This window comes from Sebastes umbrosus, chromosome 21 (genome assembly GCF_015220745.1).
Source record: "Sebastes umbrosus isolate fSebUmb1 chromosome 21, fSebUmb1.pri, whole genome shotgun sequence".
Lineage (NCBI taxonomy): Eukaryota > Metazoa > Chordata > Actinopteri > Perciformes > Sebastidae > Sebastes > Sebastes umbrosus.
Window position 1 is genome coordinate 23,230,502 of NC_051289.1, and position 14,643 is coordinate 23,245,144.

The 14,643-nt window shown below is 44.2% G+C and overlaps 1 protein-coding gene across 3 annotated transcripts in view; it reads left to right on the top strand.

Annotated features, from left to right (window-relative positions):
* Nucleotides 1-14,643, top strand: part of LOC119480529 (partitioning defective 3 homolog) — a 431,832-nt gene that overhangs the window by 122,908 nt on the left and 294,281 nt on the right. For all 3 annotated transcript variants that reach the window (XM_037756853.1, XM_037756854.1, XM_037756855.1), the window contains exon 3: nt 12,092-12,266. In XM_037756853.1, coding sequence (XP_037612781.1) covers nt 12,092-12,266 — 175 coding nt within the window. The remainder of the gene's footprint in view (nt 1-12,091; nt 12,267-14,643) is intronic.

Sequence of the window (14,643 nt, forward strand, 5' to 3'; positions counted from 1 at the left end):
CACAAGCTGTCAGTATTAGTTTATTTTTTGACAAATAGCGTGCTGACCTGTTCGAGCCAGACTGAGAAGCAGTCACCTCTCTGACACACACAAATAGACAAAAAGATCAACTCTCACCGGCCCTCACTCACTGCAGCTATGCTAGTTTCACCGACTTCTTTTAGACTCCAGGATGCAAGTCTGCTGCTTCTACACGGAGCTGACTGCAAACATACACACACACACTCCTTCACAGCCAGAAACCTCAGTGCCATAGAGGTGCTGAGCTGTGTGAAGTGATGCGCTTGGCTTCAGCCCACGGCAGCCACAGAAACAGCATGGAGAGGAAGGAGCAGCAGAAAAAACACACTCAATATCTCAGTAGCCTGTGTCCGTCAGTCTGAAGCTGAGTTTTTTCTTGCTGGCTGACTTCACAGACTGGAAGCTTTTGCACATAGCAGAACTCATCACACCTCAACAGTATTAAATTAGGCCTCTTTAGTAAATACATAACACATTTAAGGGGGAAGAAAAGGAAAGTGTTTAAGGAAGTGGCATTAACACCAACATCTGTCTAAAGAGTTATGCGTCATGTGAGAAACATCCACACACACAGACACACACCTGTAATGGTGTTTTGTCTGTCAGGTTGTCCTTTTCGAGCACACTGCTGTAATTGCTCTATAACACACTGCTTGTACTCTTCTCTCTCTCACAAAGCTAAGCCCGGTGTGTTCCCTTATGGGCACAAAGTCATTTCTTTGTTGTCTTCTCGTGTGTCTCGGTGTGTTAGTGAGAGCGTATCACACACACACACACACACACACACACACACACACACACACACACACACACACATGCGCACATAAGGAGAAGCATCTTCTCTCCCTGCTTCTCTTCCCTCCTCTTGGTTTCCTCTCCCTCCAGGCTAAGGCCACTCAGGCCTGCAGATGGCAGATAATGACAGTGCTGTCCCCACTGGCTAGTTGTGTGTGTGTGTGTGTGTGTGTGTGTGTGTGTGTGTGTGTGTGTGTGTGTGTGTGTGTGTGTGTGTGTGTGTGTGTGTGTGTGTGGTGTGTGGTGGATGTTGGCTCTGTCTTTGCTCACTCCAGTGCCAACAGTAGGGTGTTTAGGTCCACTTGGCCATCTCCTTGCTGCCTGACTGGACGGCTTACTGACTGTCTGGCTGAGCATTTTATTGGCTGAAACCGGTGTCTGACGTACTAGCGAATACATCCACTGATTGGTTGACGTAACTGTAGTAGCTTGGAATTTGTTGACCTGCTCATTTGCTGACTGGCTGGTTGGCTCATACACTCACTGGCTGAATAGCAGTCTTGCTGAGCACCTGACAGGCTGATTGACAAGCCGACTGACTTAGCGGCCCAACGTTGGCAGTTGCTCAGCTATAAGACAGGTAGGGATATGGTAACCAGACTGTGCGTGTGTGTGTGTGTGTTATAAGGACCTCAGGTGTTCAAGTACCCTTTCCCTCAGTCAGTGGCTGATTGTATTTCCCTGCCTGGAAGAGAAGTAGGTATTAGGCTCCACTCAGACATTGTCCAGCTGCCCTCTTCGTGCTCTATGAAAAGTGCATGGGCATATACTTTTTTTTTTAACGCATTTTCACAGTCTTATACTTCAACGGTTTTACAACAAACTGCAACTTTCTTGACTTGCAAAATTATCTTTTAAATTGACAAACATCATATGTGTGATTCATGGCTCAATTCAAACAGGATCAAAACTGATTTGTCTCTCGTCGTTGACTACTGTTCATATTCTTTCCGAAATAAGATCCCATGGTGGACTCCCCCAAGTATACTTTTCCTTTTAATTTTCATTAGAAGTTTTCTGGAGTTAATAGGGTTTCCAGCGATTTAGTGTTCCATAAAAGTTAAACTTCCATAAAGAGTGGGGAATTGTGAAAAGACCGATCAAAGAAAAAAAGGACAATCCCCAGATTTGGCCGAGCTCCAAAAAACACAGAATCCAACATTTCCCATAATGTAATTTGATAGCATCTTTTATTAGACATTCGTTGCCTGGTAAATGCCCACAGCTTTCAAACTCCACACGCCCAGTTTGTAATGCATGCTTTCTGGTTTACATTTGTAGTCTCCGAGCCCAAGCTGAGATAACTGTGATGACATCATCAGGGTTATTTTCTCAGACTTTAAAAATCTCCTTTTAGAGCCACGCGAGACATTATACAACTCCTTTCACAAGTTGAGTAGTACTCCTCATGATGAGTAAACTAAACTTCATGTGTAAAATCAGTGTAATGCCCCTTTAACCCAGGAATAGGAGCTAATCTCCTGGTATTACTGATTTATTGTCTCAGTGAAAACACCGGATTGCTTAGTCTAGTACACATTTTAACACACCCGCTGTCTTAATTCCTAATCGAAGATAATCAATATCCATTGAGAGAATTCATGTCTACTTCTGTAAATGTGTGATTAGGTTTTCATGTGTTAGATTTATCCTATAGAAGGAATGTAAAACCAATGCCTTCTTGCTTATTCATACTAGAATGTTTTCCTAAATGTCACCATTGAATTAGAGTTGAATGCACAGCGTGAAATTATTAATACATTCCTAGTATGGTGTTGCTTTCAGTCGGCATGCACATTGAAGTGTTTGTTTTGAAGTCTATTTTACAAGTTGAAAGTGCTTCTCTGTGCATGTAAAGTAGGCTGCATATACTGTAGAGCCTCTGTTGTTGGTCCATGGCCCCGGGCTATCAGGCAGCTCACCCCGGGGCCATCACGGGTGACAGGGCAAAGGCCACCCAGGAGGGAGACCAATTTGGGAATAATATGCACCTCAAAAGGCAGAAAGTCAATCTTAATCCCTTGTGTCATATTGGCATTGTGTGTTTGATCTATACCGTTTCTATGGGTTGAGATTTCTGCTTGAATCTGAGAGTGGAGAGTGTTGTTTGACAGCTTAATCTAGTGTTGGTCCTGCAAGCATAACGTGCAAGAAAACACACATCTCTGTCCAGATCTCTCCAGTGCAGCTACAATTCAAAGCTCTCTAACATACCGGTGTTAGATGTGAGCTCTTGGTGTCTGAGAATCAAAAAGATTCTCTCCTTTCACCAACACCCTGAGTCAGATAATACAGTATAGAAGTAATTAGGGCCAGCATCAGTATGAGACGACAATCTTAAAGCTTCAATTATTTTGGTTAATGATGCGGTCTGGCCTTGTTGGAGGTATGAAATACCTGATTTCCATCTGCCTTGACTACAGAGGATGTATGGCCTTGTCAAGGATACGGCCCTCCCTCTCTGTCTGCTCCACTCCACTTTCTGCTCCTCATTCCCTCCATCTCTTTCCACCAGGGAGGCCTGAAATGTTTGAAGCTTTCCCTTTTTTCTTTTGGCCCTCTCTCTCTCTCTCCCTCTCTCTCTCTCTCTCTGTGCCGAGGTCCCTGGATGTGGAGTTTTAATTACTCTCTCCTGGCTTTGTGCATAACCAATGAAAGATTGAAGGGCATTTCCCTCTGAAAGGCACTGTTAGAATATGGGTTTTTCTAATGCCATCGCTTTGGGAGAGGAATACTAATACACAAACTGTGACTTTTTGTGCTTTTGTGCGTATCCGCAGTTTGAGTGCGTACGGATGGGTGGGTGCGCTCACGATCTCATATCTGTGTGTGTGTATTTGCGAGCGCAGCCCCTAGACAGACTGTCTGGCTGTTGTTTTGCATGTGAATCAGAGCAGGGGAGGAATGGCATTATTAGATTGGGTGGTGCAGCGTGGTGGGGGATGGGCTGGATGAAGACCGGGGGGGGGGCAGGTAGGTTCATTGCATTGATTAGATTTCTCAAAGACCAGTTTGAGGGTGCAACACCTCAAGGTGCCCCCAACAACTCTGTTAAGACAGCAAAAGGGATACAGGGTGGCACGAAAATCAATAGAGGATATCGTAAAGAAATCATTAGACTACACAAACTATTTTTGGATACAGTCTGTACTTTGTGTGCAGTCAACCTAAAAGTACAACGTCCTTCAAAGCAACTTAAAGCTACTATGAGGAACTTTCATTTTGTGTTGATTTTGGCAGTCCCCGTGGACAAAAACAGTAGTGTTTCCGCGCACCAGTTTCCCTTTAGAAAACCTTTCATTTTACTGCAGCAGGGTCTGACAGTCTGCTCTGCTCAGTCCCGGTTCTGGTTCTACAGTGCCTCTCTTACCCTCCAGCGGGCCCAGCAATACGGCTTGGGCCTCCAGCAGCGTGATGTCGGTGTTGGTTCAGCAGCGATGCTCTGCCGGCAATGCTCTGGGTCTATCCACAGCGGGCTGGTCACTGCCAGAGCCCTGCTAGAGTCTGAGCTGAAAGAGTTTCTGGTGAACCTGCATGATTTCATCTGATTTCGCCAGAATCGGACCCGGAGGCAACCGATAACAAGCAATAAGAATAGCTATATAGAAAGAGCGATGGTCTTGTTTACTTATGTCGGTCATATAGAGGCATCAGTATTAAATTGAGATAGTATCATAACCAGTTAAAAGTTCTTCATAATAACTTTACGAATATATATATTTGTAAAAGTTGTGGCTCATAGAGAATTGAAAGTAGACAAATTGAAATGAAATGAATATATTTCTGTACATACATCTAAAATGGAATAGCATAATTATTATGATTACATTTAAAAATGTAGACGTGTTGATGGAACAAGATTAGTTCAGCATTATTTCATGTGTCTGCGCAGTGTTAATTAGTGTCAGGTGATTGATGTTAATTTAGCCCATGGAGGTCATAACATGCTCATCATGTTTCTTGCTTTCTTATGGACACCCACCCTAATTGCTTTCATGAATATGTCATCATTTTTCCCCTCCCCTTGCTCCCTCTTCTCCCCCTTCTCCCCATCTCACTCTTAAGTCTTTTGTGTGCCTTTAAAAAAGTGTTATTTATTTCCCATGGCTGAATAGGGCTGAATTGTACATATGACCACGGGTTATAAGGTATTAATATACACGGCAGAATGCAACGGGGGCGTAGTAGGAATTTTCCCTTCCGTCAGCACAGTGTAGGTAGCTCTCACACAGGGCGCCCTAATATGTGTGAATTCATTTCCCCCAACACAGGAGGAAAACTTCAAAGGCAGGGACGAGAACTTGGCCGAGTGGATTTGAAAGGGATGAGTCTCTAATCTGGTTAAACTTTGCTTGCTCTGTATATTTTTCTCACTGCCTCTTCGCCTCGTTCTTTCTTTAACATCCCTCCCACCTTGTTTTTGCCTCTTCTTCCAGCAGTGAATCTACCTTGTGAGCTGCTTTGCTTCAAAAAAGTGAAAGAAATGATGACTTAATGTTTCAGCGAGAACAGCGGCGTAAACCAATCTCAGGACTTGCGTGTGCTTGTTTGGGGATTATATTTCTTTAAGCCTGTCATCTTGCTGCTCTCCAGCATATAAACTTCCCCCTCCCCATCTCTTTCCACTGCCCCTCGCACGCCGCCGCTGTTATAAACGGGAGGATGTATTCCATGTGTCGCAGCATCTTTACGCATTACATTTGCTTTGCGGTGTGTGTCATCATTTCGGGTCTTGCCTGAGCAAGCCTTCAGGGCGCTCTTCCCTTGCATCAACCCAATGTGACAGCACCTGAAATATGCATATGTTTCCGAGGCGCTGCGGGGTGCCATTTGAGAGTTATTTGGAATGCTGGTGATGGCAGGCCAGAGTGCTCGAGACCTATTCTCTGAATATTTGATGGTCTTAATGAGCGGGAAAAATACAGGACTAAGCACTTTGTTTGCTCGGCTCTCGGCGTGTGAGAAATAATGGACGGGAGGAAAGGATGAAATATTGAAAACTCTGTGATAACTCTGCAGTAAGAGGAGGGAGGTTTCTCCATTGTGATGTTGCCTATAAGGTCATGAAAAAGTTACACGTAAAGGTCACATTCTCTTAGAGGTAATGAAAAGACCATGTACTGTCACTACAGCAGCCGCACTGGCCTCGTGAGCAGTGCGGCTCACACGCTGGCAGCAAAACACAAAAACAGACAGTGAAAATGATCTTTTGACAGCATATTAACATCATACCAGCAACATTACTACAGTTTCAATGTCTGTATCTGTAGAATATGTCACAGACATATGAAAAGTGAACTTTGAAAGTGCAGGTGAAGCATTTCTTTTCTGTGGACAGAATTCCCTCATTTGTTTTACAAGGCTTTTATTCTGAAATATTTGCATGACAGTGTTTTAGGAAATGCAGTGACTTGCATGGCTCCATGAATTAATAACTTACAGGGTTTTAATTGTAGATTATTGCTGTTATTTACAAATGAGCACACGCTTCTTAACCTTTTTCTGTCTAAAATAAATATAAATTACATTAAATAATGAAATGAAATGGCCAATATGACAGGGAAGCTCTACATAGAAAGAAAGAGCTTGCAGCAGCAGTAACGCTGCAGGTGTGGACAACCCATGCGTGGGACACGCAGGAGTTCAGCGAGGCAGCCGTCACGCATTGCTGACGCGGGCGGTCTGGTTCAAGCAATACAGGGGTGAAAAGTGTATTTCTTTATTCCTTTATTTATTTGTTCCTTTGTTACCTCAATGCAGTAAATGAAGAAGGGTGCCCACCAGCATCTTTTTTCTCAAATTATTATTTATTATTATTTTTTTAGAGGGCGACCAGCACCCCCCCAGAAGGTGGCGCCCTAGGAAACCGCCTATATGGCCTATGCCTTAAGCCGGCCCTGCACTGCGGTGAAGAGTGTAACATATCAGGGCTGTGCTGAATTGATCTGTTTGCATACGGATAGATGATCAAAAATCTCCCTCTCTGATGGATCCGTGACTGATAAATGGGGAGTGTTGAAGGGGACGAATGGGGGGGGGATGGATAGATAGATGGATAGATGGGTGTGGATGAGAAATGGTAGCCCATGGCTATTACTCAACAAGTTTAGAGTTCTTGGAGTTTCTGGTGGAGTGGCTTTCACAGTTTCCACCACTACTGTTCCTGTAATAACTTTGCGCCCCTGGTGCCCTTGCAATAAAATGATGATAAATGATAGGGAGGGGAGGTGAAACCTGGACTGTTTGTGTGTGTGAAGGTGTGTGTGTGTGTGTGTGTTTGTGTTTTCTTGCTGAGGAAGTATACGTGTAAAAGATACCTCAGGCAGTGCATAACTTAACACAACTTATTCATTATAGCAATTAATACACTGACTAAAGTGTCATTCCTTCTTTCTTTCATCACAAAACAAATATAAGAGACATACTCACACACAAATAGAAGTAAAACCATCTTAATAAATTCAGCTTATCCGCTTATTCTTTATGTTATAATCACTGCTTATTAGTAACACACTGAATTTTAGCTTTTGGATTGGAAGGGAAAAGAGAAAAAAATGTGACAGACAAATGAATACACGTGAATCTTGCCTCCAAGGAGGTGACTTTTTGTGCAGCAATAAATATTCACAGCAGGACGTAGCCTGGCGCGACTTTGCTTGTGCTCTTTAATTGAAGGTGCGGATTGAGCGGACAGGTTTCCCGCGGGTTGACTCATGTCAGCCGTCCCTTCCACTCGGCTGTGAAAAAGCTGTCGCGGCAGATATGGATTAGCGTCAGAGCATCGCGGGGCAGGTATTACATGTCTCTGGTGGCACTGCCAGCGCTGCCCCGCGACTACTAATAACCTCTGTTGTCTTGTGTCTTTGGAACGTGTGGCTCGGTGTACGCTTGGGACGGCTGTTTTGTAGCGGTGCCAATCCTAATGCCCGGGCTTCCTGGCAGATCAGAGGTTCTGAAGGTGGAGGGTGGGGTGGGGGGTGGATCGGAGAAGAGAGAAAAGAGATGGAGAGAGGTTGTCAAAACAGCTCCTCATCCCCTCCTCAGCTGCTTCCTCTCCATCTCTTCTTCTACTCCACCCTTACTGCCAAAAGCCGGAAAGAGATCAAAGGAGGCCAACATGAAAGGCATCCCTGAGATTCTGTTTTTCGGTGCCCTGCTCTCTCCGTTACAGATATGGAAATGCTGAATCCCAAATACAGCCTTTACCTATGCTGCAGAGAATGCCCAGCCACATCTGACTTTCCCTCTCTTTTTCCTCTCGCTTCTTCTCCTCTCCTCCGCCTTCGTCTCACCCCTTCATCATCATCATCTCTCTCCATCCCCGCGCTCTTGCCTCTCTCTCCAGCAGCCCCTCAGGCTTCCAGGTAGATAGCGCTTGATTGGCAGCTGCTGTGACAGTCAGTGGAACCGGCTGAGAGTGGATGAGTGTCAGCCTTGCTCCAGGGGCTTAAGGCAGCAGCAATGTTGTAGCTCCCTGCTGGAGAGAGAGAGAGAGGCCCATGAAATAAGACTCAGTCACTTCTCTTCTTTTCCTCGCTTCTCTCAACTGGAGCAGGTAGGAGCTAAATAGGTTTTTCAAATCGCTCCAGAGTTTATCCCGAGACTGGAAACTGGAACATTTCTTCAACTCACATCCTGTCATGTGTTTTTCCTTCTCTCATTCCTCTTTTCCCTTCCTTTGGTTTGGATATAACTGTGTGTTTTATTGTCGTTTATAGCATCTTGTTATTCGAGGGGCTCTTTAAATTTCTCTTTCACTCCCCTCTTCTCTCTCCGCCTCAGCTGTTACGCCACTTGACAATTAGCCATGCCGCTCCCGTTTTTTTTTTGCATCGCTTAAAAAACTTTTCCCTCCTTTTGAAAAACTTCTGAATAGAGCTTGACGCTTGCCGCACAGCAGCCACGGGGGGGAAGTGGGAGAATAAAAAAAATTGAAACATAAAATCGTCTCAGTTCAAAAGTGGCTGTGACCAATTCCCAGACGGAGGGAAAGCGTTTGTGTAATGGTTTTCTCTGCATTGCAGCTTGAGCTCTGTCCCGTCAACAGCAACAACTGCGTCAGTTTTCCCTCTGGCCGAGAGTGCCCCCTTCTCCGCGGCACAAACTGAGGACAGGATGACGGTGGAGAGAGCTCGGAGGGAGGTGAAGGAATAGAGGAGGCTCCATGGGGCACTTCTCAAAATCTGGTTGCCCCAACCTCTGGTTACAAGCAATGCTGGCACATCTGGAAATGATAATTCGGAGTGTCATAACTGGACCTGGTAGATGAGCAACTTCTTCGGAATCCAAGAAACTTTTTTTAATTTGGTTGATAAATTATACTTGACTCTTGACTGATACTAATCTGACATGCATCAGTGCTAAATACTTGATATAAAATGATTAAATTATAGCAACACCTATAGCCGTGCCTGCTGCTGCCCATATCTCTCTGATATGAGTTCAAAATAGTTTCCAGTAAATTTCAATGTACCATACTATTTCGTTGAAAACTTTCATTGGCGATTGATTGAACCTACTCGTCACGTGTAAATCTTAGGTGAACAGATCAAGAACAGACCATCAACTGTATAGAGAAGTGGATGTAGTCACCGTGACGTCACCCATTGGTTTGTGGACTGCCGGTTTGAAGCCTCAAGTTAGGCATTTTGGCCATCGCCATCCTGGTTTCTTCTGTCACCATCTTGTTTTTTATTTTGCAACCAGAAGTGACATGAGATCGGCGATATATTAGACAACCAATATGTTACAATTAACTTTCATGAACTGAAAACACACTGTGAAAGGGTTAAAGTTCTAAGATGAGAACACGGACAACTCAACTAAAGCATCCCCTGCTTTATGGTCTATTTGACTCTAAACGGGACCATAATATACTAAATGAACATCATGCTGTATTGAAGAAGAATTGAAACTAACAATTGAGACCATAAACTCATGTTTACAATATTCACTGAGGTAATTTTCTCATAGACTTCTATACAATTGGACTTCTTTTTGGAACCAGAGGAATCACCCCCTGCTGGCTATTAGAAAGAATGCACGTTTAAGTTTCACTTTTCAGACCCAGAGGTAGCCCACTGGAACAGACAGAGCAGAGAAGCAAAATAGAAAAAGAAAACGTGGTACTGCCTGGGAAGGAGAGCTTTCTGAACAGTGGGAACTTTTCATGCCTCTCTGGGTTTAGGGGACGAACGAGCACTTTCAAGCCCATAAATATTGAATGCAGGATAAATGCAGAGCCATTTGATTATGAAATGGAGGGTGTGTGGATGAGTTTAGCTGTACATGTCAGATACCCACAGAGTGCTCTGGAGTGTCTGGTGAAAGGATGCAAGGCACAGCGAAGTGGACCTAATTAGAGGGATTTGGAATGTATTTAAAAATGAATCACGCTTCGCCGCGACACCCAACAACAGTATTCACCACTTCTCTAAATGGGCAGCTGGCAGGCAGAGGGCTTGTCAGGTTGCTAAATACTCCCAGCAACATCTGAATGGGAGGCCTGATTACTTTGTCACTAATGATTCATTGGCTCGCACATGCACTCGGTCAGGGGACAACCCTTCACTGTAGTCTGAGTTCCTTTCATCGTTATCACAAACATTTTCAGCTAAAACATCATTTTATCCTTCAAATACATCATCTACCTCCTGAAATAAGTTTTGAACATCTTGTAAAGAAACCAGATATCAAAGTATAAGATGTGAAAATAAGGCAGATTACCCAATTTATACACAAAGCAAAGAGTCTTTTCATGCCTTAATACACGGGAATTTACACATTTGCCAATAAGCGAAGCTTCAGCAAATTACCTCCTCAAATTGCCTGATTTCTAATATTAAAGCCTTCTTATTTTGTAGCACTGGATCTCTTTCCATCTCTGATTGCCTCTCTGGTGCACTGAGCAAATTTGCGACAAAACCCTTACAACCTGAAGAATGCAATTTTAAGATCGGAATGGAACGTGATTAGAGCGAAATGGGTAAAGCCTTCAGTGATAAAATACGTCTCGGAGACGGGCGTCGGGATCCGAGGAAACATCTTTAGGAAAGAAATGCAGTCTGCTTTAATTGTGCAAAGCCAGCGTGAGAGATGTCGCCGTGAATTACGGCAACAGTAAACCACACGGGCGTGCTCACAGAGAGGCATAAATTCAAGACGCAGATACACAAACACTCGCACACTTAAGCATCATCCTCTGCATATGAATTAAATCAAAAAGAAGAGCAGGGGCTTCTAAACTTGTTTATATGCAGATTTGCCCGCGTAGGGGTGATGAAAAACAGCAAATACATGGAAAAACACTTGTGCTATTTTTACCTTCAGACAAATCCGATGCGGGATACACGGAAGCTGTTTGCTCCCAACGGCGACTAATGCTTTCTTTGTTGTTTGCTCTCTCCACATCCATGGCCTTCCATTACATAGATTTGCAGGTATACAAGACATAAAAAGGAACTCATCTCAAGCCTGTGATATACATACTATTGTTCTGTATAGCATGAGGCTGCTGCTGTATGATTGCTCTGTCTGGATGGAATAAGAGGTTAATCTTCTTGTGAGGGGTTTAGTAACAGGTTGGGCTGGCGATGAAAACCACTTGGCACTTTACCACTACAGGTTTTATGCTTTCATTGCTCTCTCTCTCTGTATCTATCTCTCTGTGTATTTCTCAGTCCAGGAGCATAAGAATAAGCCTTGACTCGTATAGTCAATCAGCATTGGCCCATCTAATTTTCTTTATCCCAGTGAAAGAGGAAACAGAGTCTAGTGTTTCTCCCACCGCATAATCCGGGCTGCTGTCTCTCTCTTCCTCTCTTGTTAAGTGGGCGAGTTGGCTGTAGCGATGAGCCGTGTGTGTTAGACTCTGATAATTACGGGATGCTGTGGGGAGTTCTCCCTATCTGGGTTGGGAAACGTGGCAACGTATCACCTTTGTGGGAATGGAGCAGCTGCTCGCTGTGGGAGCCAAACCTGGCAACCCCGAACACCCCGCACTACATGGCTGCAGATGTTGCAAGATTAGACTGTAGAGAGAGAGAGAGAGAGAGAGTTGCTACAAGACTTACAACATGATTGAGTGATTTGGGCTGAGGCTGATTACCTGAATGAGAAAACATACATATACAGTACACGTGCACCCATTCATGTATGGACACATACCTGACATATAAACCCGTATTTACTGCATATGTAACATTTCTGTCTCTCTGTCTTTATCCCCCAAAACACATACTAATACACAAACATGTGTTTTGCCCTCTCCCTCCAGCTGGTAGCAGTATATGAAGAGCAAGATCCTCACAATGGAGGCGACGGTACCAGCGCCAGCTCCACCGGTACGCACAGTCCCGAACCCTTCGTCAGTGACGTGAGTTCGGCGTCGGCCTTTCAGCCCTACGAGACCAACAGCGAGATCGAGGTCACTCCGTCCGCTCTGCGATCCAGTGAGTCCAATGAAAACATTTATCATGACATTACATCACCACATTACATGCTGCATTAATACATCTTAATGGTACACACTACAAATGCTCTTCAATAACCAAGCTTTTCATATATGCTGCTGCTAAAATTGCAAACAAAAATACTTACTTACAACTTACTTCATTGGGATATCGGGGAGCTTGAAGGGAATTTTCTACCTTCCAGCATAAAGCAGAGTTGAGAAGTACAGTATCATATAGAAAAGGCAAAAAGGCTGTGCACCTTTAAAAGTCAAAAGTGCTCACAATTACCAAAATTTGAACATCTAAAGTCTCAAGACTAAAATGAGTAAACCCCTATATGCAGTTGAAAGCTTAAGCTGGTAAGTGAGTTGACCTTGAGCTAAGCTTGTCAATATATAATGAGGCAATATAAAAAACTAAATTAATAGTTCATTACTATGGTCTCCGGAGAGGAATGGGCAGAGTGAGGAAATCCTCAGCCAGAGTCACTTCTACTTCACTGCCCTGTAGAGCACCTTTTGCTTCCGTAGAGCTAATCGGAAGGTCGGCGGTTCGATCCCCGGCTCTTCCAGTCTGCATGTCGAAGTGTCCTTGGGCAAGATACTGCACCCCAAATTGCTCCCCGAAGGCTGTGCCATCGGTGTGTGAATGAGTATTTGTATTAGATCCTGATGGGCAGGTTGGTAGCCTGTATGGCAGCCTCTGTCATCAGTGTATGAATGTGTGTGTGTGAATGGGTGAATGCTGACATGTAGTGTTAAGTGTTTTCAGTGGTCGCAAGGCTAGAAAGGCGCTATATAAATGCAAGTCAATTTACCATTTACCATTCACTCTTTCTGTCGGTCGGACCACAGAAATGTCCCCACCCTTTGGCGGCTACAGTTTTCACCCTGGGACGCTGAAATTTGCCATGTATGTCAAGTGTGTGGGTGTAAAGGTGTGTGTGTGTGTGTTCATGCCAATTGGCAAAAAGGGATGTGGCAGAAAGTGGCCTTCCATGAACTCATGAACCGTTTGTCATAGACACTTGTGGGAGGTGAGTGAACACATGCACGTACGTGTTTGCAGCTATTGTGAATTCACACTTGTTTTAGAATGAGCAGGTAATCTACAGTACGCCACCAGAAATTCAAAATGGAAAGCTTGAAGGGACACGATAAGCTGATATCTGAAAGCTAAAGGTTACTACAGAGAGATGCACATATTCAGCTATTTCTTCATGCTGGTGGTATGAAGACCAGAAAAGCTCACAGCAATCTCGTTTGACCGAGCTTAGATAAAGTTCTATTATTGTTTTGAACCTCCCAGGCTGTCAGGATGTGGTATAAAAGACAGAGGTTACCAATAAATGTGTGAGTCACGGGACTTATGAGCTTTGCTTTGCTTGTAGCTAGACCGGGAGAACCTGACTGAAACAATACGGAAATGCAACAAAGTAAACTCCTAGCATCTGTTTTACTTGACATGCTTCAGGTGTATTGTGTGAAGTGGAGTGTCCGTCAAGACTGCGCGGTGTGTCCGGGGCATGGCGGTGTACTCACTTAGACAGACAGGTAGAAAAGCGAGACAACGGAAGGAACCGAGACAGTCGGATACCCAGTCATGCATGAGCAAGGGCACACATGCCAGAGCAATGTGGACATGCACGCACTCACACACGGCACACACAGACAGAAAATGGCACACAAGTCGGTGACTCAGATGTTACTCATGTCCACATATTCACGTCCCATGAAGTGGAACCGGTGAGCTGATGCAGAGCTGTCTTAAACTTCAAAGGGCATCTAAGACATTCAAACCAGGACTCACGTCCGGGCACGGACTCACACTCACACACATGCACGTGAATGAACAGTCGACTTTACTCCCCCTGCCCTGACATAAGCTTCTCTCAACCCGCCTGTTAGACTGTGGAGATTTATGGAAATGGTTCCAGAGAGTGGGGTAATCTGAAAGTCGACCGGTTGCACGGTGTGAGAGACAGGTTGGTTTGAAGCTATCTGACCTGCTGTCAACTTGCTTCCAACAAACCTAACATTTGAAGCATTGACTTGGTTTCTGAGAGATATGCTGGTGTCGTTCATCGCCCACACAGACAACGATGCTGCAGTGCTGAGTTAAACTGTTCTTATGTGACCGATCAACACCATACTCCCATTGGGAAAAAAATAATATATTTATGGCTGTGTTGGAAGCCTCTGCCCTGTTAAAGTATCCTGACAGATAATGCAAGAAACATCAAATATGTTTAGTCTTACTACTTGGTAAATATCATTTTGGTTTATGAATATGAACCTGTAGCTACACCCTAGCACTGCCTTTTCATGGTGGGTTTAAAATCACAGAACGTGTAGCAAACTGAAATAAAAAGTCA